Source organism: Mandrillus leucophaeus, unplaced genomic scaffold, assembly GCF_000951045.1.
Source record: "Mandrillus leucophaeus isolate KB7577 unplaced genomic scaffold, Mleu.le_1.0 Scaffold87, whole genome shotgun sequence".
Lineage (NCBI taxonomy): Eukaryota > Metazoa > Chordata > Mammalia > Primates > Cercopithecidae > Mandrillus > Mandrillus leucophaeus.
This window is the reverse complement of record NW_012109474.1, coordinates 4,385,677-4,407,762: the sequence shown is the minus strand read 5'-3', so window position 1 is coordinate 4,407,762 and position 22,086 is coordinate 4,385,677. Positions and strand designations below refer to the sequence as shown.

At 38.2% G+C, this 22,086-nt stretch overlaps 1 protein-coding gene across 1 annotated transcript in view; it reads left to right on the top strand.

Moving 5' to 3' along the window:
• The window catches only part of MEX3C (mex-3 RNA binding family member C), a 25,583-nt gene extending 3,505 nt beyond the window's left edge, over positions 1-22,078 (top strand). Inside the window, exons 3-4 of the mRNA XM_011969056.1 lie at positions 1-53; positions 19,052-22,078. Coding sequence (XP_011824446.1) covers positions 1-53; positions 19,052-20,277 — 1,279 coding nt within the window. The 3' untranslated portion in view covers positions 20,278-22,078. The remainder of the gene's footprint in view (positions 54-19,051) is intronic.
• Positions 22,079-22,086: the final 8 nt, after the last annotated feature.

The following is a 22,086-nucleotide window of genomic DNA, read 5'->3' as shown; positions in this document are numbered from 1 at the left end:
GTGCGTCCCGGTGCCCAGCTCCGAGCACGTCGCCGAGATCGTCGGCCGCCAGGGTGAGTGCAGGGGTGGGGAGGTCCAGCTGGGCATGGCCCCGGGCGTGGGTGGGGAGACGAGAGAAATGAGCATGGGACGGAAAGGGCGAACCCGGCGAGGCCCCCAGATCCACCCCGAAGGGGTCTGGGAGGAGCCGAGGGTCGACCAGATATGAAGATGGGTCACCTTGCGAAAACCCACGCTTTTTCGCTCGTCTCGCCTGGTAAAAAGTGTGAAGTTTTTCGGGCGACCCAGTCCTGTGGTGTTCACGTTACTTGGGCTGTATTCGTGGAACACCAGGCTGGCGTGGCACCAGAAACCTCAGTGAGGTGGTAAAAGGTCGGGCTCGAGGAGTTGTGGGTTCGCTCTTGGGTACGGAAACCTTCGAGATTGCAAGTTTGCGCCGCCGAGTGTCTTCTTTTTAAAGCGTTCAGCCTCCCTTACAAGAACTTGTTCAGATGAAGAAAAGGACAGAAATGGAGGCCTGTAGACTGAGCTCACTGGGGAGGGAAGGGATGTTCAAATGGTCGGTATCACCGCCATCCCCTGCTCCTCCGCTGTTCAGAAACAGCTTTGGAAAAGCAGCCCAACTCACTGCCGCCGATCTTACTGTATTCCTCTCGATACGTTTCAAGTCTGGGAAAGACACACTGACACACTGGCTGTCTTTTGAAACTGTTCGGTGTGCAGGATGAAGAAAAATTGGACACTAAGGTAATTAAGAAACTTCTGTGTTTATACAGTTTTCAGTTAATTCTCCTCTTCACTTGCCAGCACACCAGTACTGCAGACAGACTCCTCCCACATTGTTCAGACAAAGGACCTATGTCTCAGATTCCAGGAGTAGATTTGTGAAGGTGGGGGAAGGGGATGCTTGGGGTACCTCTGTATCCGACATTTTTAGGGAAGGTCCTAAGTTCTTTATGGGAGCTTTTTCCCTTTGTGAAAGGGGCAAATGTTACCTGCTGCCACCGCATGACAATATGGTTTAGCCTGGTTGATGCATGCCTCTTTACTGTTAGGTTGAGAGCATTGTTGGGGTCAAATAAAGCGAGATGATGGCGCTGCTGCTTAAATGATCTCATCTTTCCCAAGTGGTCTAAAGTACACATAAATAAGAGGTCTGTCGAAATAGTGGTTTCACATATCAGAGTTGGCTCATTTCTTTCCTATCTGTAGGATTTTAATAAAAACTCATATGAAATCTGGATAAAGGAGATAGCTTATTTCAGACTGCCTGATGATTGGCACTTACCAACACTGTTCAAAGCTGGACCTTTCAATTGAGAGGTAGCTTATGTGTGTTTTTCTGGTTAATGAGTTTCAAATACCTGGTTTGTTTGGTTTTGACGATACTTAGAGTAATAATCCAGGATAAAACTTTTCTTTACATGGGATAAAATTACAACATCTCAATTTGCATCAGAATGAGTTGACCATTCATGTGAGAACACTGAGGAATCGCCATGTACCAAGCATGTATTTTGCCAGGTTTTGAGTTTGTGGTATTGAGAATGTGAAGTTAATTCAGACTTTCTGCCCTTAAGAAGATAACAGTCTAATAAACAGTAGAATGGCACTAACTATAGTATATTTAGTGTGACAGAGTATCAGATAGGAGAACACCTACCGTGGAGGGCCTTGGAAAGTGGGTAGGAAGGAGTTTAACAAATGGAGATTGAAAAACTGTGGAAGAACAATGTGAGGAGTGGTGTGGAGGACCATCTTCTAGGTATAATTGCCAAGTAGTGTTGTTTTGATACTTGAGGTCTGTAAAGGGGAGTGGTGGAAAAGGGGGAAGGCAGGCGTTCACACCGGAATGTGAAGAAGTCTGAATGCCATATGAAGATGCCACTTCTCAGGACAAGTTGCTTCAGTGTGCTTATGATAACAGTCTAGGGTAACAAAGGAAAAAACCATTTACGTGCTAGTTTTACAGAGGGACAAGATAACATATTTTATAGATTTAGTTTAATACAAACTTTTGTCCTTCTTTATAGTAGAGACCCCGTAAAGCACTGCAGAATGGCCCTTGTGTACATTGTTATCTTTATAGAAATCAATTTTTTAAAAGTGAATTCCAAGTTTTTATTTTGTACCAGCTATTACATGATAGGAAATGAGATAAAGCCTTAGTTTTTCTTTTGAGGGCTGTGCTTATTTGGTTAATAAGGAAATGTTGAATTTAATTATGTCTTAGGACATGGAGACAAATTGCTGGCTCTTCCATTTAAACCTTGTATTTTCCCGGAGTTGACAATACTGTTAAAAGTATGTCGTCATCCTCTGTCTTAAAAGCAGAAAATCTGGTCCTTTTGCTATTTTGAACCATTCAACTTGTGGATCATTGTACCCCTTTGCCACCCCCATGTCCCAGCACGATAGTAATAAAACCTGTAAAGTTATTTGCTTACTCGTATGGAGAACTAAGTAACTTCTAATGTTCACATCCTTTTACAGTATGATATTTCCCCATGGGAGAGAACTTGTCCTAAGTGAGGAAAACAGGGCAAATCATTTCATTTTCTTGTTTGCTTTGAGGGAGCTAAATTTTCATCCTTAAGATTAAATTATCCATTTCTGCCATTTTATGTATTACCTGAAGCCACAATTTTCTGTTTGACATCTCTTAATTGATTTTGGAAATAATTATGTCACAGATGGAGACATTTATGACTTCAGCTCTGAAGCAAAGAGCAGGACAAATGGAATTCTGAGTCACATAGACTAGCAACTCATGTAGATGGCCTCTGAGCTCCAGTGTTTTCCTAAACACAAGCTACCGCTTTTGATACCGATGAAAGTTGGCAGAGTGTTTGACCTCGAATTTATACTCCCCAGTAGCATATGGTCATTTGTAAATGTTAAATTGGCCTTGTATTTTAAAGCATTGCATCTATTGTGAAACAACAGTATGAAGCCAGGAACTGAATATAATCAAAAAAAGTTTTAGAATATGGACATCAAAAATAAACCTGACAACAGATTTTAAGACCTAATTTTACAAACTTAGAACATCTCTGTTTTTAAGTATAGTACCTGCAAGACATATTAACAGTGATTAACAGGTCTAATTTTAGTCAGCAGGTTTTTGTTCCAGTTTGTACAGTCATTTATATCCATTTAGACTAAAAAGTGAATTAAAATAGAACTGTGTACCCATTCTTAACTACATTATAAATTAATACTGAATGTCATAAATTCAGTTGTTTAGAGACTTGTAACCCAATATTTTATATTACTATTAGGATAAATGTGTATTTTTCATTATTTTCATTAGACTTCAATTGATGGGATATGTGTGTTCTCTAGCCACATAGTCTAGAAAAGTCATCTCTAGCTTCTTTTTATTGTCCACCCTGTCCAAAAAAATGTGCATACTCCCAATCTCTGGGTTTTTATGTATGACTAGTAAGTGTGCTTAATATATTACACATTATAAAACAAAATTCTTTATTAACAATTAATACTTTACACTGTTTCAAGTTGTCTTCCCAATTTCTTAGGGTGGAACCACCCTTCAAGCTCTAACACAACTGAAATAAGGTTTATACGAGAGAAAGAGAAAGCTTGGTCTTGCTGTACATAAATTTTCTCTTCAAGGAGAAATACATATTTCATGAGAATAAATAGTTTCAGAATGACGCTACAGCACATTGTCTTTTTCTTTTATGGGGATGAGGGTGCATTGTTGGCCTTCTCTTTGCTTAGTACTATGCTAGGTGCTTTACCAGTGCCCTTTAACCCTGCTAGGTGGTTACTGCCATTTAGAGCGGTAGAAACTGTGGTTTTGAGAGCTAACTTGCTCAAATAGTGGAGTTTGGATTTAGTATAGTTTGACATCAGAAATAAAATTCTTTGTACTCTACATTGCCGCCTCAGTATTGAAGCATTCTGCTCTGGAAGGTTAGTATTTTGGATTAACTTGTGTCCTAATCGTAGGATACTGAATTTCTAGTATGCATAATTTAAAATATCACTATCCAAATTAGTTTACTTGATAAAATTTTGGTGTCTCTGCTACCCACAAGGCACAGTTATAACTGTAATATAGTTCTGTGTCTAGCTAAAAATTCACTGTCATTTGTAGTTCTGAGAGTTAATTTGTGTATATATAGACACTAGCTTTAAAAATTAAGTATTACAATTTTTCTAGGCTTTAAAATTTAAATTTCGTTAATAATGGTTTGTATTAGCTCTGGGACCCTTGAGAAGGGTTCAATTATTGTAATTGTTTTTGCAAATGGGTGGGGAAATCTACTGCCTTACTTCCTGCCTTATTCAGCTAATGAACTATTCTGATTCACTAGGGAGGAAATGGGAAATGAAGTGGTAGTTCAAGGGTATATTTTGTACCCCTTGGTTACCAACAACCTGAAAATGATCCAGGAAACCAAGTATTTGTGTTAGTCTGTTAGAGATTTCTACCTAGAAAATTTTCAAACAATGTTTATGGGTTGGAATTCTAGGTGGTTCTTCACAGCATAAGTTTTTAAGGAAAGGTAGCATTTAGTTATAAGGTAGTGCTTAATATATTGCTGATTTGGTTTTGAATACTTTTGCCTTAAGCTGATTTAAAAAATGTTTTAGTATGTGTATTTTAATATAAAAATACGTGTTGTAGCTACACCAAACTGCCTGTAACAGTCTCTGTTCGGCTGTGGTATATTGGAAAGAGCCAAATCAGAAATAGATATTCCTGTGCCAATAACTCACTATGTAATCTTAAACAAGTCACTTAAACTCCCTAGGCTTCAGATTCCTCTTTTGCACCTGGGCCTAATCGTATCTACAATTCCTGTAGAGACTCTGGAAGATACACAAAGAAATTGACATATATGAAACTATTAAGTGGTAAGCACATTACTTTTGTTAAGGTAAATCTGAAATTAATTGGGAACCACCGTTTAGTTACGTCCGCCTTTTTTGGCTTTAGCAGATAGTTTCACACAACTAGAACCAACAGATATCTGAAGGCCTTTTAGATACCTGGCACTTCTGTCAAGATGGGCTTGTTACGCTATGGTTAACAAAGAACTCTGACACCTCAGTGTTAAAAACAACCACGGTTTATTTCTTGTTCATAGGGGCTCTGCTCATTTTAGTCATTCAGGGACCCAGGCCAACAGCAGCCGCCATCTCCAGTATTACTGATCTACCGTTGTGCCAGAAGATGAAAGACTACGGCATAGCACATACTGATCTTAAAATGTTAGATCCAGAAGTAATGCTTATCACATCTGCTCATATTTCATTAAAGCAAATCGTCTGGCCACACCTAACTTCAAATGGGTGAGAAAGTATATTACAACTCTGTGCCCACAAGGAGAGCCATGATGACTACCACAGTCCTATTTTATAATTTATAGGATTCTTATAGAATTTTAAATAGTGTCATTCCTGCCATGTAGAATTTGTAACCAAACTCAAGATGAAAAAGTAGATAATGTTCATAAGATACTAAATGAGTGTATTTGCACTTAAAAAAAAAAAAAAAGCTTTTTAAGAAGCTCTAAATAGATCATGGATAATTATGTTTAAATCTCCATTGATATTCAGGTGATCCTTAAGTGATATGTTTTTTATTAAACTGCATCCTTAATGCTTCCCAAATAGCTTATATACCATAATTTTTGGATTTACTTTTAAAATTTTTCCCATGCTACCATTAGTTACTGTATAGAGACAAAGATTAAATCTGATATTTAAGCCTTGAAAATAATTTTCTAATGTTAAGATTACCAAACCCAGATATACTAAATTGAATGTATGCATAGTCTAATACTGTTTGAGTAGTTCGAGTCTTTGTTCTATAACTGACTTTGAGAATTTTGAGTTACACTAACTGTAAGACCTCTTCCGTGCCAGTGTTTGAGATATAAGGATAATTCAAGTGTTTGTTGCCCTTGTCCAATAAGTGCGGACTACATTTCATCATTGCATGCAGAGAAGCCTGGTTTGGTCACAAGTAAAGTTGTATCATGGAATTATAAGACTAAGCCTTAAAATAATAAAGAAAATCCTTCAATGAAAACTGCAGATGTAGTTGAAGGTAAGCATAAAGAATTTGGTCTTGAACATGATTGAAGGGGAAGTGGGGAGGGAATGGCTTCAAACAACTAGAAAAGAGCTCCCAAAATGGTTACCAGTGTAAAAGTGTATATTTGTATTTGGGGCTCACCTTTTTATTATTATTTCCCTTCTCTGTGCCTCCCTTTCCCTTTGCCTTCTCTTCTGCCTTTCTACCAGTGCCATTTAGTATAATGCAGGAAAGGACATTGAACTTGGAGTTAGAAACCTTGCGTTTTGCCACTTGCTGCCTGTGACCTTGGATAAATCACTTAACCTCTCTGAGCCTGTTTTTCCTTCTGGAAAAAACCTACTTCATCTACTTGTTCTTTCAGGTTTCTCTCTTCCCTTTCCCTCATTTGTTGTAAGGATCAAGTTTGAGAAGATAGCATTAGTAGAAATTGACAGTACAATTGAAAGTACAGAGATGATAAATTATATATCAGATAAGGTAAATTTTTACTGCTAAATTTCTTTTATACTCTGAACAAATGCTAGTTAAAGCCAAAAAAAATGTGATTTTGGTAAGTTTTTCCTAGGCGATACCAATAAATTACGTAAGTTATATTTTTTAAATTTACAATATATCTTAAAATTTATTTAAAATCAGAGCTTTGGAAATGTATTTCCTGGCAAAGAACCAAGCAAGTCTGGAAGAGAATCATTTACAAATGAATCTAATTCCATTGTATGGTAGGTACCCAAATAGATAATTCTACGGTTTCTGTTAACATTCTCTAAAGAGCATGAACATAATTTCAAGCTCCCCAGTTAGGAAAACTTCTGCCTTTCATCTCTAATTAACACCCTCTTCTGGTTTTTTCTTTCAGGTTTACCGAAAGGCCAAATAATAAACCTTTTCATTAAATATTTTTTATTGTCTTGTCTAAAATAAGTGAAAAAAGAGAGGTTTTAGATTTAATTTAACTTCTGTTTTTTAAAATACCTTGTACATGCAGGTAATTCTCCACTCCTAAAAATACACTAGAAATATTCTTACTGGGATTTAGGAAAATAAGACAACTTGAGAGAACGTTGGTTTAGGGGTCACTAGTTTATAACTGGACAATTTTAGGCTTCGATTTTCCTCATGTCTAAAATGAGATTTAACTAGGTGGTCTGTCACAGTTCTTATATTCTGATTTTTGTCCAAAGGGAGTCCCTAAAATTACGTAAAAGTAAACCAGATTTCATATTACCAATTAGATAGATTGACTTTGCAAAATCTTCTCAATTTTGCAGAGTTTATAGTATGTTTTATCTTTAGGAGTATTTTTTAAATGTTAACTCCGTATAAAAATCAGTTCACTTGTCTTTTAATAACAAACTTGTGTCAGGCACTGTGCAAAAACTACATGTATCATCTCATTTAATCCTTTCTTAATTCCACCAAAAAGACGACAATTCTATAGAGGTACAAACAACTTACCCAAGGTCTCAAGCTGTTATTGTTTGAGACTTCAACGTACCTATCTCAGTAAGTGGTAGAACAAGTAGACAAAAATCAGCAAGGATATTGTAGAAGATCTGACTACTGTCACCAACCAGCAGTATAAGAAAAGAAAAGAAAATAGATCACTATCTGTACGTGAACACGTGTCACTAAATACTTTTAGTGCTTGAAGTTAATGCAAGTCAGTGAAGGTAGAACTGAATCTTAGTCATCTTTGCATTCTTAATATTGGTTAAAGTACCTAAAACAAAATGGAATACTTCCTGTTTATTTTATTGAGCTGAATTTTTAAATTATAAACTTGCCATTTCATTGTTTATCGTTGTACTTTCCACATTGTGTTAATTGGGGTTTTCTTCCCTCTTGCCTTTATTCTCAGCCTTTTTTTTTGAGACAGGGTCTCACTCTGTTGCTCAAGCTGGAGTGCAATAGTGCAATCTCAGCTCACTGCAACCTCCGCCTCCCAGGCCCAAGTGATCCCCGGTAGCTGGTACCATAAGTGCACACCACCACACCTGGCTAATTTTTTGTATTTTTGGTAGATACGGGAATTTACTACGTTGCCCAGGCTGGTCTTGAACTTCTGAGCCGAAGCTGAGCTCAAGCAGTCCACCCGCCTTGGCCTCCCAAAATGCTGGGATTACAGGCGTAAGTCACCACACCCATCCAAACAGCTTTTTATTTAAGGACCCAGTCAACCTCAAGTTGTTTGGCAGTTTTGTTTGAAGTACAGTAGATGCTACTTGATTGAAGGCATTAAATGTTTATATGAATACTGATAATGAAACTAAAATCACATAAATGAAGCTGTTTGAAGTATTGTCATAGTAATCCCTAAAGTGAGACAAACAATATTCTTCACTTGAAATAGCTACAAGGAGGCCACTTGAACCCTAGAAAGGAAAGCTATTAGTTTTATATTGTGCATTTAGGAATACATTGCATTCTTAAATTATTACTTAAAATGTTGAATTAATGTTGTGTACACAAGAAACATTCTTACTGGGATTTAGCTGATACTCATCAGTTTTTGAAGATAGAATACAAGAATTGATTAGTTGAACTAATGGCAATTCCATATTTGCTGTAACACCTTAATACAGTATTGTATGTGCTTCTATAAAATGAAAGGAGCTTTTGAATATTCTGTCTAGACTCTTCCCAAGGGGAAAGGGACCTTATTTTGTATAAAATTATTAATACGACCCCCTCATTCATTCTTATATATCATGAAACTTGTGAGATGATTTAGGGTTTTTTTGTTTGTTTTTGTTTTTTGGTTTTGGGGTTTTTTTGAGACGGAGTTTCGCCCTTGTTGCCCAGGCTGGAATACAGTGGCATGATCTCAGCTGACCGCAACTTTGCCTCCCAGGTTCAAGCGATTCTCCTGTCTCAGCCTCCCAAAATGATGTGTTTTTAGGGGAAAGTCGTATGATGAAAGGAGTGTGGAATTAAGACAATTTGGGCTAAGTACTTAAATGAGTAACAGGCATTGTAGTAAGCATGTTTGATACATTTTTTCATTTAATCTTTGCGAAAAACAAATGAAGGAAGTATCTTTAATCATAGTTTGCCCTAATGTTGAAACAGCAGGTTCCCAGTCCTGCAGATAGTCAATTTTTTGCTCCTTATATTGTTTCCCTTGAACTGGACCTTGAAGGATTCATACATGATAGCTGTAATAATGAGTTGTGCGTATGTTTGTATTATTCTTGAGTTCGTGGAGCCTTTTACACATAGTTTTATCTTTTCCAAATGGCCATGTTTGTTATTCAAATAACTCTGAGAGGAAAAGGAATACTAGGAGGATTTTCCAGGTTATGTAAGGAAATAACTGAGCAGAGATAGAAGAGGAACAAGACATATTTGGGGGATGAAGTCTGGGAGAAGGTAGGTTATGGCCACTTAATGTGCAGAAGGGCTAGGGACTTAATTTCAGGCCAAAGAGTTTCATTTTTCTTGAAGGTAAGAAGAGCTACTCAAGATGTTTAACTCCCCTCTCTTTACCCTTCAAAACAAAACCTCTTGGGAAATTTTTGAAGAAAAACCCCAAGGACTACCAAAAGTGAAAATATATACATGATGCAATTTTGGTGTTTGCTTGTAAGGGTTTGAACTTTCTTCAGTCACCTTATATTTGTAGCTAATGTATGAAATGAATGGAAAACATAATGAATTTAGTTTCTAGAAAACAAATTCCTTTTTGCAAAATCTACAACACAAGTACTTGATGTTCATAACAGTGGTCATACATAGCCCCAGACTTGCATTCTGACCTTCATTCTCAGCCTTTTTCTGTTCATTATTGTGATAGGCTTTGCGGTGAGTCCCCTGTCTTGTCTCTTTTGCATCTTTTATGCTCCTACTAGTCTTAACATGCATATCTGATTATGTTACCTTCTACCTCCAATTTTTTCTAGTCTACGATAAAGTCGAAATTCCCTTGCCTGACATCGAAGACTTCTGTCTCCCCATCCAGCTTTATCCCTGCCATTCTACCCTCCAGTGACTTGAAGTTCTCACACTACTGAACCCAGTTGTCTGACTGTGCCATCCCGTACTCTTGATTCCCTGCTTTTGCACTTGCTGTTCCCTCTGCTCTCCTTCCCATCTGGCAAAACCGCTGTCTTTAAGCCTCAGTTCAAATGCCTTTAAAGCTTTCTTTTATTTACCGTAAGTAGTAAAGTCATCTCCTTTTGTATGTACCTACTGCTTTGTAGGTACCTTTAAACCAGTTCTCGTATTCAGTATTGAATTTCCCTCTAGACTGAGCTTGAGAGCAGAAATGATGCCGGTTCATTTATACCACCTGGAAGTAACACTAGCATCTTTATAGGGAATTTAACATGTGAATGGGTAAGTTCAGGCATTAGGCTGCACTTTATCTCACAATTGATAAAATGCTCTTAAAGTTCACCCAAGCAGTGATTTTGCTGGGAACACCTAGGATAAGTGGAAGCTACTTTTACTTGTGTATCACATACCAAACCACTAATCTCCCAGCATAAACGTAATCTCCTAGTAAAAGTCATTGTAAACACTTGGCTTATATATTTTCTCCCTATTTGATATTTTTATTTTAATATTTAATTGTTTATTATAGAGATGGGCGTCTCACTATGTTGCCCAGGCTGGTCTCGAACTTCTGGCCTCAAGCAGTCTTTCCACCTCTGCCTCCCGAAGTGTTGTGATTACAGATGTGAGCCACCACACCCAGCCCTTATTTGATTTTTAGCTTTATCCCTTCACCTATTCCAATGCTTGTGATTCCCCAAACCTTTCCTGACCCTACCTTATGTCTGTTCACTGCCCTGGCCTTCGGGTTACTATTCCTGAATTGGGATTTAAAAGCTAGATACTTGGAAGAAAAAGGAAAATAATTGAAGGAAAGGAGAAAGATAATGTCATAGGTAGAGTATCCTACCCACCCAAAGAAGTCCGTGTCCAAATCCCCCAGGAACTCTGAACACGTCACCTTATTTGGCAAAAGGGATGTTGCAGGTGTTTATGCAGATGCAATTGAGGGTATAGACCTTGCTTTGGGGAGCTTGAGATCATCTGGATGATCGTCTGGGTATAAACACATGAGACCCTAAAAGCAGAAAACCTTTCCCAGTTGGGTCTGAGATCTGAGAAAGAAGATTTGAAGCATGAGAAGGACTCAGCCTCCGTTGCTCACTCTGAAGCTGAAAGGAGTCACAAGCCAGGGAATGTAGGTGGTGGCCTCTGGAAGCTGGGAATGGCCCTCAGCTGACAGCCAGCAAGGATGCTCAGTCCTTTCACTGCAAGCAATCAAACTCTGCCAACAACCTGCATGTGCAAGGAACTGGATCCCTCAGCCTTCTTGCAAGGAACACAGCCCTTGCAAACACCTTGATTTTAGCCCTGTTGAGACCCATATCAGATGTGTGACCCACCGAACTGTAAAATAACAAATATATGTAAAAATAATAAATTTATGTCATTAAAGCCACTATGGGAACTTGTTATGGCAGCATTAGGAAACTAAAGCAGGTAATAGGGAATTAAAGGACAAATATTTTTGGACTTGAATTGAACTGTTGACAATTCCATATTTACTGTAACACCTTAATGTAGTATTTTATGTTGAAAGCTGCTTCCTAATTCTATTTTTTTTTTTCCTTTTTTTTTTTTGAGTCAGGGTCTCACTCTGTTGCCCAGGCTTGAATGCAGTGGCACGATCTCAGCTCTCTGCAGCCTCGACATCCTAGGTGATCCTCCCAGCCTCAGCCTCCCAAGTAGCTGGGACCACAAGTGTGCACCACCACGCCCAGATAGTTTTTTATATTTTTTGTAGAGACGGGGTTTTGCCATGTTGCCCAGACTGGTTTCAAACTCCTGAACTCAAGTAATCCTCCTGCCTCAGCCCCCCAAAGCATTGAGATTACAGGCTTGAGGCATCACACACGGCCAAAAGCTACTTATAATAATTCTTGAGAGACTTCCAGAATGTCTTTTAGAGTATTGAATAAGAATGTAATATATCTAACATTTTAGTCTCTGCTCTCTTGGGGCAGTGATTGTGGAGTTTTTAAGGGCTCTGAGAATCTCTAGTAGTTTTTATTGCTTTGTAACCGTTACTGCTAATTTAGCAGCTTAAAACAACACAAATTTATCATCTCCATTTCTGTAGGTCAGAAGTCTAGGCATGGTGTGCTGTTCAGGGTCTCACTGCATTCAAATCAAGGTATTGGGCAGGACTGCAGTGCTTATCTGCGGCTCATGTCCTTACCCAAGCTTGCTGGTTGTTGATAAAATTCATTTTGAGCAGGGGCTGGGAGATGGGTGTTGCAGGATGATGACCTCCACCTCCATTTTTCTTCTAGCTCACAGCTCCTAGAAGACACTTGGAAGTTCCTTGTCTTGGGGTCACCATAGGCAATTTACAACATACATTGTTAGCTTTCTTCTTCCAGGTTAGCCAGAGCACATATCTCTGACTTCTTTTCTGAGTCATGCTAGGAAAAAAATATATATATATATTTTAAGAGACAGGGTCTCACTCTGTTGCCCAGGCTGGAGTGCATTGGTGTGGTCATAACCCACTGCAGCCGTGACCTCCTGGACACAAGCAGTTCTTCACGTTATTAGCCTCCCATGTAGCTAGGACTCCAGGGATACACCACCATACATGGCTAATTTTTTTTTTTTTTCCCGGTAGAAACAGGGTCCTGCTACATTACTCAGCCTGGTCATGAACTGGCCTCAAGCAGTCCTCTGGCCTCAGCCTCCCAAAGTGCTAGAATTACAGGCATGAGCCACCACAATCAGCCAAAACCTCTGCTTTAAAAAAACTTGTGATTAGGTCAGGCCCACCCAGATAATCTGGATAATTTTACTATTTTAAGGTGAACTGATTTGGATTGTAATTATATTTGCAGAGTCCCTTCACAGGGGCCACGTAGGTTGGTGTTTGTTTAACTGAAAGTATGTGTACACTAGGCCCAGGAATCTTGAGGAACCGTCTTAGGATTCTGCCTATCATACTGTCTACCATAGCTTTTTAAAGGATTTAGTGGTGAATGATGAACAGCTCCATGGACTTTTATTTTCTGCTTAATTGTACATTACTGGTGACCTAAATGTTAACTCAATTCTTTATCACATGGTGCTTTTTCTGTTGGGAAGTGGTATAGATAGGCCATGTAGTCTTTTTGCTGCCATCTAAATGAACTGTGGTTTAAAAACAAAAACAAAACGAAAAATCCTGCTCTAAGTATCCAAGATGTGTTGCTGGTGGCTGGAAAATAAATAATGGGTTTTTAAAATTCAGTGTTATAAATATGTCTGGGCTCTCTGGCCTGCACAAGCTACTTTAGGTGACCATAGAGCAGAACTATAGTATTACCATTTTCAACTGTATGAAAATTTCATCTGTAAAGTCAGATCTTAAACCCAGGTTTTCTCAGTAATGCCACATTCCCTCCATTTCACTGTCACTGTACTGGTTCTTAGTTGTAAGTACGTCATTTCACATGTGCTATGGAACTAGAAAGTGGCCTTAAAGATGATATTGTGTAGTGGTTTTAAGCTTTTCTGGCAGGAAAAAGAACATTTTATATTGCAGCCCATTATATATTTCACTGAAACATTAGGAACATAGTGAGTCCTTTTTTTAAATGCTAATTGCACCCACTGAATTGATACTGCAACCCATGGTTTGAAAAACACTGAAGATTACCTTTGTTTTAATTTCTTTTCTTTTTTTTAGATTTTTAATTTCTTTTCTTTCTTTTCTTTTTTTTAATTTATTTCTTTAATTTCTTTTCTTTCAATCCCTCTCCCAGCAACAGAGGACCTCCCCGTCTTAATTTCTAAGGCTAGGAAAAGCCTTATTTATTTACCCTGGAGTAAATAAATAAATACCCTTACTTATTTACCCTAAATAAAGATACCCTTATCTTTATTTACCCTGGAGAAGCAAGGCAGAATCCTTTACTGTATCAGGGAGTGAGAGGACCAGAGTTCTAGCTGCAGCTAAAGGGTTTTAAGGTGAAACGTGGCCCCAGCAACAGTGATGTAGGAAGGGAAAATGGGTTCCTACACCAGTGAGGTAAGTTGGAGACTCTTTTTTTAGGGAATTTACTTCCAAATCAAGATAAAATTAGTTCTTGACCTCCAAACAGTCTAGTCTAGACTTCCGCCCATTGATTACCTTGAATACAGCTTGCCATACATGGATTTTTATCTCTAGCTATAAGAAGTGTAGTCCTCACATTTTTAAATTTCAAAACTTTGTTCAACTTTGAGGCTACGAAATCGTTTACCCTGCTGTTTGTGTGCAGTAGGTCCCCCCTTATCCAACAGGGATGCCTTCCCAAGACCTTAAGTGGATGCCTGAAACCACAGAGTACCAAACCCTATATATACCTACTATGTTTTTTCCTATATGCACATACCTGTGTAACATTTGATTTATAAACAAGACAGAGTAAGAGATTAACAATAATAAAATAGAACACTTACAACAATATACTGTAATAAAAGTTAGGTGAACGTGGTCTTACTCTCAAATATCTTTTTATACTGTACTATATCCACCTGCATTTGGACTATGGTTGACTGAAAGGAGCTGAAATGATAAAAAGTGAAACTGCAGATAAGGGAGGGGGGCTACTGTAATTTAAAATAATATCGGTAGTACTAACCAAAAGTTTAATCAATATGCTAAGACTAGTAAAGTATATCATTTCTGTATGTTTGATTTGTTTTTCTTTTCTAACTTAATTTATTTGAAAAAGTAATGTGTATGTATGACTCAAAATTTATTTAAAAAAATAAATAAGAATATACAGTGAAAACTGCCTCCCTCCTTCCCTGTCCCCCTAAGTCAACCAGTTTTATAAGTGTATAGCATACCATTATATAGCTGTACCAGCCTCATGCTAATTCAATAATTATAAAATACAAAAGTTACTTTGTACTTGTGCACATATTTCTACAGGATCAATTCTACAAGAAGATTGTAGAAATGTAAGAGTACATGGGCTTATAACTGTGATAGCTCTTAGAGGGCAGTTTATACTCTCACAGCTAAATATGAGAGTTCTTTTCCCCACTCTTACTACCATTGTTATAAGGTTTTTGTTCTTTGACAGTCTTATAGGTGGAAAATAATAGGTCAGTTCCCATGAAAATGGGAATTTCCATCTTCAGAGCCATTTGTATATTTACTTTGATGTTAGCTGTTTCTTTCACCCTTTTATTGGGTTTTTGTTGTTTTGATTTGTAGGGGAGAGATGTGTGCGTGCGTGTGTGTATATGTGTGTGTAAGAAAGTGAGAAAATGTTATAAATATTTTAGGTTTTTTTTACTTTGTTTTTGGTGACTTGTGCCATGTAGCAACTTAAAAAATACAGGCTAATATATCATAATATGGCTTCTGAATTTTATGTCACTCTGAGATTATAAATTCTATGATTTTTAAAAATATCTTTGAGTTTTCAAATAAAAACTCAATTTAAAGTACCCAAAAAAACTAATACCTTCGTCACCTGCAAAATTACAAAACAAGATTGTTTTTTCTCCTTTAGTTCGTGTCACCTTTTAAAAACTATTCGAGTAGTCCCCAATGTTAGAATGTATTTGTAGTTGAGAAATCATGTTAGTTGTTTGGAACTCAGAATATGTGTTCCTATAGAAACAATGTTATGATTGGTGAGCTTCCCTATAATCCCTAATCTGAGTTTAGGGTACTATAATCAGAAGATTTAGGGAAGTGAAGAAATAGTTTCCTCTATCTTTATTGACAGTGGCTTAAACAGGGTTGGCGGCTGGGGGCGATGGCTCACACCTGTAATCCCAGCACTGTGGGAGGCCAAGGCAGGTGGATCACCTGAGGTCAGGAGTTCGAGACCAGCCTGGCAAACATGGTGAAAATCTGTCTCTACTAAAAATATATTTTAAAAATTACCCGGGAGTGATGGTGGGCACCTGTAACCCAGCTACTCGGGAGGCTGAGGCAGGAAAATTGCTTGAACCTAGGAGACAGAGGTTGCAATGAGCCGATGTGGTGCCACTGCACTCTAGCCTGGGCGACAAAGTGAGACTCCATCTCAAAAAACAACAACAAAAAATCCCCAGGGTTGGCTTTCCTGTCTTCCTGTTACTTTTTTCCCTGATCTGCAAAACCTAATAAGCACATGACCCTTTTGGGTGTAGACCAGGCCTGTGTCCCAAGAGTGGCCCATGCTCAAACCATTTGTCTTATCTGTACCCAATGAACCATGCATTAAACACCTATTTATTAATACCAGCCATAGGCTAGGTAGTGTTCTGTGGACCCTCAATCATATTTCCTTAGTTAATAACATACCTATTAGGTATTTAACAGAAAATATTCTACTAAGGATGTGACTGGCAGTTGCTTATAGTATCAGAAGTGTTTGATTAAGGGATTTTTATGTCGTTTTCTTTTTTCTCTTTTATTTCTGTTTTTCTTTTTTTTTCTTCTATTTATTTTCAATTTTCTAATGGTCAATATTAGTAAGGAATGAAAGGGACCAACCCTAGACCCTTGGACTAATTCTACCTTTGTCCTTAATGCAATTTGCCCGTGTTTTTCTGCAGAATAACGTCTGTCTCTTGTTAGGAATGTAATTGTGGCTGACTGCCTTCTTGCCACCTTGTCAAGTTGTAGCCCACTGTGAACTTACATATCCAAATAATAACTCCCCTAAGTATAGAGTATGACCAGTTCTGTGTTCATATACCCCTTTCAGAATTTCTTAAGCATCAATAGAAAGTGATCTCAATTCTGTACACCAAATCGTTCCTGCTGTGCTGAATGAGGGAATCTCCTGGACATTTAGCCTGTATAAATGATAAGTAGATGTGGAAGTTTCGTTGTTCTCTCTGGTCTTCTAACTGATTTTTCTATTGTGGAACAAAAGCAGATACAGGCTGAAACTTCTAATCTGAAAATTTGAAATCCTAAATGCTCAAAAACCCTCCGATTTTGTTTTGGAGCTCCAAAATCTGAGGCTGTTTGAGCACCAGCATAGTGCTCAAAGAAAATACTCACTGGAACATTTCAGATTTTCAGATTAGGGATGCTCAGCTGGCAGGTATAATGCAAATACTCCAAAATCTCAAACATTCCTGGTCCCATGTGTTTTTGGATAGGGGATAACTCAACCTGTGTATTCAACACCTAGTGGCTTGGGAATGCTTTGGAAGGGCAAACAAACGAGTCCCACTTTGTGCAAAAACGTGATCAGATCATGTGCTTTATTAGAAAGCATCAGCCAGGCGTGGTGGCTCACCTGTAATGCAGCACTTTGGGAGGCTGAGGCGGCCAGATTACAAGGTCAGGAGTTCAAGACCAGCCTGACCAACGTGGTGAAATCCTGTCTCTACTAAAAATACAAAAAATTATCTGGGCGTGGTGGTGCACGCCTGTAGTTCCAGCTACTTGGGTGACTGGGGCAGGAGGAACCTGGGAGGTGGAGGTTGCAGTGAGCCGAGATCGCATCACTGCATTCCAGCCTGGGTGACAGAGCAAGACTGTCTCAAAAAAAAAAAAAAGAAAAGAAAAAAAGGCATCATCTGACTAAAGTGGTATAGAGAATATTAATTTATTAAGGACAAAAAAGGAAGGGAATATTTAAGAAAAAGACATGCTCAGATTGTGACACTTAGCTTCAGTAGCACCTAGCTTCTCCTTTTTTTTTTTTTTTTTTTAAGATGGAGTTTCACTCTTGTTGCCCAGGCTGGAGTGCAGTGGCACAATCTCGGCTCACTGCAGCCTCTGTCTCCCAGGTTCAAGCAATTCTTCTGCCTCAGCCTCCCAAGGAGCTGGGATTATAGGTGTGCACCACCATACCCAGCTAATTTTTGTGTATTTAGTAAAGATGGGGTTTCGCCCTGTTTACCATGTTGGTCAGGCTGGTCTTGAATTCCTGACCTCAGGTTATCTACCTGCCTCAGCCTCCCAAAGTGCTGGGATTATAGCACCTAGCTTCTTTATTTTGATGAACTAAGAATAGTATGATATATTCATGAGAACACATCTATCCTGGCAAGCTCAAGTTAGGGTCTTTGAAAAGTATAACCCCAGAGTTTTATGCCTTGATGTGTACTTGACATTTTAAGTTACAGTTTGAAACCCTCTAATCTTAACATAGTTGGCACTAGTAATCTGTGATTACTCAAAAAAAAAAAAAAAAAAAAAGTTGGTTAAAGTGGGGAATTATGTAAAGTTATACATGTGTCTTAGATGTTTTATTTTAACTTAAATATACTTAGGATTTGTCAAGGCCTTTTGTTTGAAATTGTGTCTGTCAATCAGAGCAGTCCTTGAGTAAAACCATACCCAGCACCCACATTCCATACAATCTGCAGTATCTGTTTCTTTTAAATGGAGCAGGACTTTACAACGATTACAAAATCATTCTATGTTACTTTTTTTTATCCCAGCCGTTTATAGCTGTCTCACCTATTCATAATTCAATAGCAGCTTTTTTCTTTAAGATGCTCTTTAAGATACTCGTCTTTTTTGCATTGGTGTTTCTTTAGTTTATGCAATAATTCAGATAATTCAGTTACTAGCGTGAGTACACCTAGCACAAACAACATGGGAATAAACAAAACTGAATCATAGCAGGCCTAGAATTTAACTGGTGGGAGCAGAAGTGAGATGACCTACTAGCCATGAGCACAGTGTTTTTGTCATCAATTGAGTTTTACAGAGGAAAGAGTAATGTTAAGTTAAAGTGATAAGATAATTAGGTAGAAGTCAGTTTAAGAACTTCTGTAAGATAATTGTGAAAATTGAGGTTCTTGGACTAGCAAAAAGACCATAGATTTTAGGTCAAACTAGGTTTACTTCTGGCTCTGCCACTTCCTAGCTTTGTGAAAAACTCTAAAACTTACCCGTAACCAGATACTTAGCTTAAAAGGTGCATTCTGTGATTTGTCTTTATATATATCATTGAAGTACATGTTGATTCTTATGAAATGTTTTCTTTCTAACAGGTTGTAAAATTAAAGCACTGAGAGCCAAGACAAACACGTATATCAAGACTCCTGTTCGTGGTGAAGAGCCCATTTTTGTTGTCACTGGAAGGAAAGAAGATGTTGCCATGGCCAAAAGAGAGATCCTCTCAGCTGCAGAGCACTTCTCCATGATTCGTGCATCTCGAAACAAAAATGGGCCTGCCCTGGGAGGATTGTCATGTAGTCCTAATCTGCCCGGTCAAACCACCGTCCAAGTCAGGGTCCCTTATCGTGTGGTAGGATTAGTGGTTGGACCCAAAGGAGCAACTATTAAAAGAATTCAGCAGCAGACCCACACTTACATAGTAACTCCGAGCAGAGATAAGGAACCTGTCTTTGAAGTGACAGGGATGCCTGAAAATGTCGACCGAGCACGGGAAGAAATAGAAATGCATATTGCCATGCGTACAGGAAACTATATAGAGCTCAATGAAGAGAATGATTTCCATTACAATGGTACCGATGTAAGCTTTGAAGGTGGCACTCTTGGCTCTGCGTGGCTCTCCTCCAATCCTGTTCCTCCTAGCCGCGCGAGAATGATATCCAATTATCGAAATGATAGTTCCAGTTCTCTAGGAAGTGGCTCCACAGATTCCTACTTTGGAAGCAACAGGCTGGCTGACTTTAGTCCAACAAGCCCATTTAGTACAGGAAACTTCTGGTTTGGAGATACACTACCATCTGTAGGCTCAGAAGACCTTGCAGTTGACTCTCCTGCCTTTGACTCTTTACCAACATCTGCTCAAACTATCTGGACTCCATTTGAACCAGTTAACCCACTCTCTGGCTTTGGGAGTGATCCTTCTGGTAACATGAAGACTCAGCGCAGAGGAAGTCAGCCATCTACTCCTCGTCTGTCTCCTACATTTCCTGAGAGCATAGAACACCCACTTGCTCGGAGGGTTAGGAGCGACCCACCTAGTACAGGCAACCATGTTGGCCTTCCAATATACATCCCTGCTTTTTCTAATGGTACCAATAGTTACTCCTCTTCCAATGGTGGTTCCACCTCTAGCTCACCTCCAGAATCAAGACGAAAGCACGACTGTGTGATTTGCTTTGAGAATGAGGTTATTGCTGCCCTAGTTCCATGTGGCCACAACCTCTTCTGCATGGAATGTGCCAACAAGATCTGTGAAAAGAGAACGCCGTCATGTCCAGTTTGCCAGACAGCTGTTACTCAGGCAATCCAAATTCACTCTTAACTATATATATATACATAAATACTATATCTCTATATGGACTCGTAAAGGCATGGGTATAATGGTACCCCCCAGTAAACTTCCTAATGATTTCTTATGACTGTTATCAGGCTTTATTGGGATTAGGCTAAAGTTGTTAGTAAACTTATAAAAGGCTGCTATGGTAACACTAAACCTAAGTGGTCTCTTGTCTATTAGTTTGGTTTGAATTATTAATACTATCCTGTAGACCCAGAGACATAGTTTATATAAGAATTGCTAAAGCTGAAGTTCAACTTGGCTGAGTGAAGATAATCATAGGTTGTGTGAGCCTATGAGAAAAGTGTATACGTCTAAGATTTCAAAACAGTGGGTCCCAAAGCCTAACCACTTTAAGAGTTTATGGAGGGTACTTGGCATTACAGACGATTCATACACTTCCAGTGCTGCCTTCTTTACACTGCCAGTTTTGACAAAACAGGTTTGTTTGTTTTTTATTTTACAACAACTTATGCCTAATTCTGCAGGATTGCAAGTAACTTTTTAATGCATTGTGATTACTTATTGGTAATAATAGGGCTGATGGCAGTTTACTAGATCACTGGTTATAATTTGGGACAAAAACTGCTACATCGACTTTCATCTCGCCCAGAGTTCTCAAGGCTGGTATGATCAGTGGATCAGGAATGCTGAATTCCTGCCCATTGCCTCTCTTGGTGAATGTGGAAATGGCCACCTTGGTTTTCCCATATCAGGAAGGGCTTTGGGATGGCACCTATATTGGCTAACAATTGAGGATGCGAACATTCCATTCATTAGTGTGCTCGAGCTGTTGGTTTTTAGACTATAGATCAAAATGTGAAACATTTTATGTTCAATCCATATTTGTCTTGCACATTATAAATATATTTTTATTTTTTAGTAATTTAGGGGAGGGAGGAAGGGGAAAGGGATAATGATGCCCTTGGCATAATTCATAAAAGCAGCTGTGACAACCTCCAATCAGTTTACTTCATTTCAAAAACTATTTCCAATCACAAGGAAAGATTTATTTAAAATACACTCGTACATTTCACCTGTGGATGTCTATAACTTCATCCTCAGTACGTTCCCAAATCTGTGCTGGCATTGAAAGGACAAAACATTATACTGGTGGGTTTTTCTACTAATTATTTTTTGAAGCATTATTTTCCCAACACAAAAGAGCTTTTTTCTCAGTATAATGAAAATTGAAATCCTATGTGTATTCAATAGTAAATAGACAAATTTTATTTTTTATTTCCACTTGAAGAGTTACATTTCTTATAAAAGTTTACAAATAACGGTTTTTATTTTGATTTTTTCAGTATAAAAAAAGTTGCCTTGATGGCATATTATGATGTAATGCTAATTGCTTGTAGGATAGTAAATGTCAGTATTGAAACCTAATCTCTAGCTGCCGTCTTGTAGATATGAACGAATGTTCACCAAGCATGTATTTTGTATTTTGTTGCATTGTACACTGCAACTAATAAGCCAAGGAATCGACATATATTAGGTGCGTGTACTGTTTCTAAAAACCACAAACTAAGAATGATAAATTATCAATATAGTTTAGTATTTGCTAATTTTACTACACTCTTTTGTTATGTATATGTAGGGAAGTCATAGGGATTATAAATTCAATTTGAGTAAAATTTAAAACCATATATTTTATGATAAAGGGCCTTTAACTTAAGATGGCCAAAGCACTGATATTATATATTTGCTGTAAAGAGAATTATAAGAGTTTTATTTTTCTGATATTAAAAGTTACTTAATAAAGACTTGTTTCCATTAACTTGAATGTATTCT